Genomic DNA, 3,084 nt, shown 5'->3' on the forward strand with positions numbered 1-3,084 from the left:
GGAACCAAAATATATTTCCCAATGCTAACCTACTTAAGCCGCATGCAATGCATCCCCGCGCGAGGAGTCGATGGAGTTGACGAGATGCAGGCCACCAGCGTCTTCTTCTCTCTCCTGTTTGCGCCCGTGATTCTAAACATTTCACAAAGCTACAAAATTACAGTACCCCCGTGCTCCCGCGTCGTGCCTTCATGCATGCATGCGCCCCTCACGGTCTCGCTTTCTCTCTCACGCACATCGCATACATCCAACAAAGTGACAGCGTATTCTCTGATCTCTCCCTCCCTCCCCCTTCTCTTTGTTCTCTTGTGGGCGCCCTCGTCGACCTCGAGCATCTCTGCTCAAAACTAGTACAAAGATGTCGATCCCATCCATCTCCCGGTAGGTATGTACACTCTCAGTGTACGTGTACGTATCCTCTCCTTCTCTCACATTCACGTTCTCTTGTCCATTGCGCGCTCCCCGTTTCCTGTTTGGTCGCTAGCTTCGCTTCCCTCCCTCCCGCGAGCGAGGTCCACTCCACAGTAGCCCAGCTCCAATGGCGGCCGCTTCTTCCAGCTCTGCGCGCGGGCGCCACCTTCTTCTCCGCCTCCTCGCGCTTCTCGCCGTCGCTGGCAATGCGGCCGCCGCCGGCAGCGGCCCCGTCGTCGTTGGGAAGAGGAGCGCGGTGCTGTCGCTGCGTGAGTTGGAGTGGGGTGCTGCCGCGGTGAAGATCCAGGGCCGCTACGCGCAACAAAGCAAAGCTCAGATCCTAGGTAAGCAACTTGTTTTCTTCGCTTCCACGTACGAATTGTACCTTAGATTGGACTTATCTAAAAGTATGGTCGAAGCATTCCTCGGCAATATCATTATGAGAGGTAGAGTTTACTATGTAGACCACACATTCACAATCCACTATTCCTAGGGAAAACTCTCAAAAAAATATGTACAACTGCCGATCGATAAGAATTCGAGGTGTTGAAGAACAAAAATGAGAAGCCGTGAACAGAATGGTAAAACGTCCTCGCAAAAAAAAAAAAAACAGAATGATAAAACGGTAAGTGTCAACATGGGCTCAGTCTTACAAAGATGCATGCATACGAGTTTACATTATCTATATTCTCTGACAGCCGTACGTGGAATTTTACATTCTGTATTTTTCGGTGGCCCTATTATGCTGCTGAGTGCTGACACTGCGAAACCATACCATACATACCTAGAATCCAAATCATGATCTAGTTCCAAAATCTGATACTCCAACCTGCATGCATGTACGTACAATACTTGTATAATCTACAGGTCTTTGATGCCTGATGGGTTCTTACACTCGTCGCTCTGGTCCATCTCATCTTTCTCCAGGAGAGCACAGGAAAGCAGAGGGAGCAAGCAGAGCAACCACAGTGCTAGAGCTAAAGCACCATTCTCCGGCCACCATCTCCGACCAGCCTGCCGGCAGCGAAGGATACCTTAGCCGACTCCTGGCCGCCGACGCTGCTCGTGCTGCCTCGTTGCAGCTCCCCAGGGCGGCGTCCCTACAGTCCCGCCAGGCGGCGGCCCAGGTCCCGCTGACCTCTGGCATTCGCTTCCAGACACTCAACTACGTCACCACCATCGCGGTCGGCAAAGACTCCTCCGGCGCCGCCGCCAAGCTCAACGTCATCGTGGACACCGGCAGCGACCTCACCTGGGTGCAGTGCAAGCCCTGCCGTACTTGCTACGCGCAGCAGGACCCACTCTTTGACCCCGCTAGCTCCGCCACCTACGCCGCCGTCCCGTGCAACGCCTCCGCCTGCGCGGCCTCGCTGAAGGAGGCCACCGGCGCGCCCGGGTTCTGCGCCAGAGGCGGCGGTGGCGGCGGCAACGAGAGATGCTACTACGCGCTCGGCTACGGCGACGGGTCGTTCAGCCGCGGCGTGCTGGCCACGGACACGGTCGGCCTCGGCGGCGCCAACCTCGACGGCTTCGTGTTTGGCTGCGGGCTCAGCAACCACGGCCTGTTCGGTGGCACGGCGGGGCTCATGGGCCTCGGCCGGACCGAGCTGTCGCTTGTCTCCCAGACGGCATCCCGGTTCGGCGGCGTATTCTCCTACTGCTTACCGGCGACCACGTCGGGCGACTCCACGGGGTCCCTCTCCCTAGGGGGCGACTCATCCTTCTACCGCAACACGACGGCCGTGGCGTACACCCGCATGATCGCAGACCCGGCGCAGCCCCCGTTCTACTTCATGAACGTGACCGGCGCGTCCGTCGGCGGCGCCGCGGTGACCGCGTCGGGGCTCGGCGCCAGCAACGTGCTCATCGACTCGGGCACGGTGATCTCGCGGCTGGCGCCGTCCGTGTACCGCGCCGTGCGCGCCGAGTTCGCGCGCCAGTTCACCGCCGCGGGGTTCCCCGCCGCGCCGGAGTTCTCGCTCCTCGACACGTGCTACAACCTGACGGGCCACGACGAGGTGAACGTGCCGCTGCTCACGCTGCGGCTCGAGGGCGGCGCCGACGTGACCGTGGAGGCCGCCGGGATGCTCTTCATGGCGAAGAAGGACGGGTCTCAGGTGTGCCTGGCGATGGCGGGCCTCCCGTACGAAGACCAGACGCCTATCATAGGGAACTACCAGCAGAAGAACAAGAGGGTCGTGTATGACACGGTGCGCTCAGGGCTAGGTTTTGCTGACGAGGACTGCAGCTACCATATGTAACGGCACACACTGAGAGTAGAATTTTATTCAAGTGTTTGCAAAATGTAACTTAAAGCGGAGATTCTTTTTTTTACAATGTATGTCATGTTTCTCTCTTGTTCAGTAAGAGTGTGAACTTTGTCGGGGAAATACCTCTTGGTTCCTGGTTGTAGATACACCTTATCTGGGATTCTTTTAAATCTATATCAATATAAAAACAGTCTTGCTAATTCTCAGTCGACTAAAATTTTGTCTAGTCTCAGTCGATGCTATATTCATAAGAATTACATTGAGATCCGTGCAAAATTTTATTTTCAGTTTTTCTTTTTCTCTATTGCTTGTTATGTCACTTGACTGAGACTTGATTAAATCTCAGTCGACTGAGACCCAGCCACACCCATTTAAAAAGACTCAAAGGGGCAGATCCAACAAA

The 3,084-nt window shown here is 55.8% G+C and overlaps 1 protein-coding gene across 1 annotated transcript; it reads left to right on the plus strand.

Moving 5' to 3' along the window:
• The first annotated feature begins 239 nt into the window (after positions 1 to 239).
• Positions 240 to 2,881, plus strand: LOC123122738 (aspartyl protease family protein At5g10770). Its single transcript, XM_044543071.1, has 2 exons — positions 240 to 755; positions 1,339 to 2,881. Exons 1-2 carry the CDS (start codon positions 539 to 541, stop codon positions 2,670 to 2,672), a joined length of 1,551 nt encoding a protein of 516 aa, XP_044399006.1. The 5' UTR covers positions 240 to 538; the 3' UTR covers positions 2,673 to 2,881.
• The last annotated feature ends 203 nt before the right edge of the window (positions 2,882 to 3,084 follow it).

This window comes from Triticum aestivum, chromosome 5D (genome assembly GCF_018294505.1).
Source record: "Triticum aestivum cultivar Chinese Spring chromosome 5D, IWGSC CS RefSeq v2.1, whole genome shotgun sequence".
Lineage (NCBI taxonomy): Eukaryota > Viridiplantae > Streptophyta > Magnoliopsida > Poales > Poaceae > Triticum > Triticum aestivum.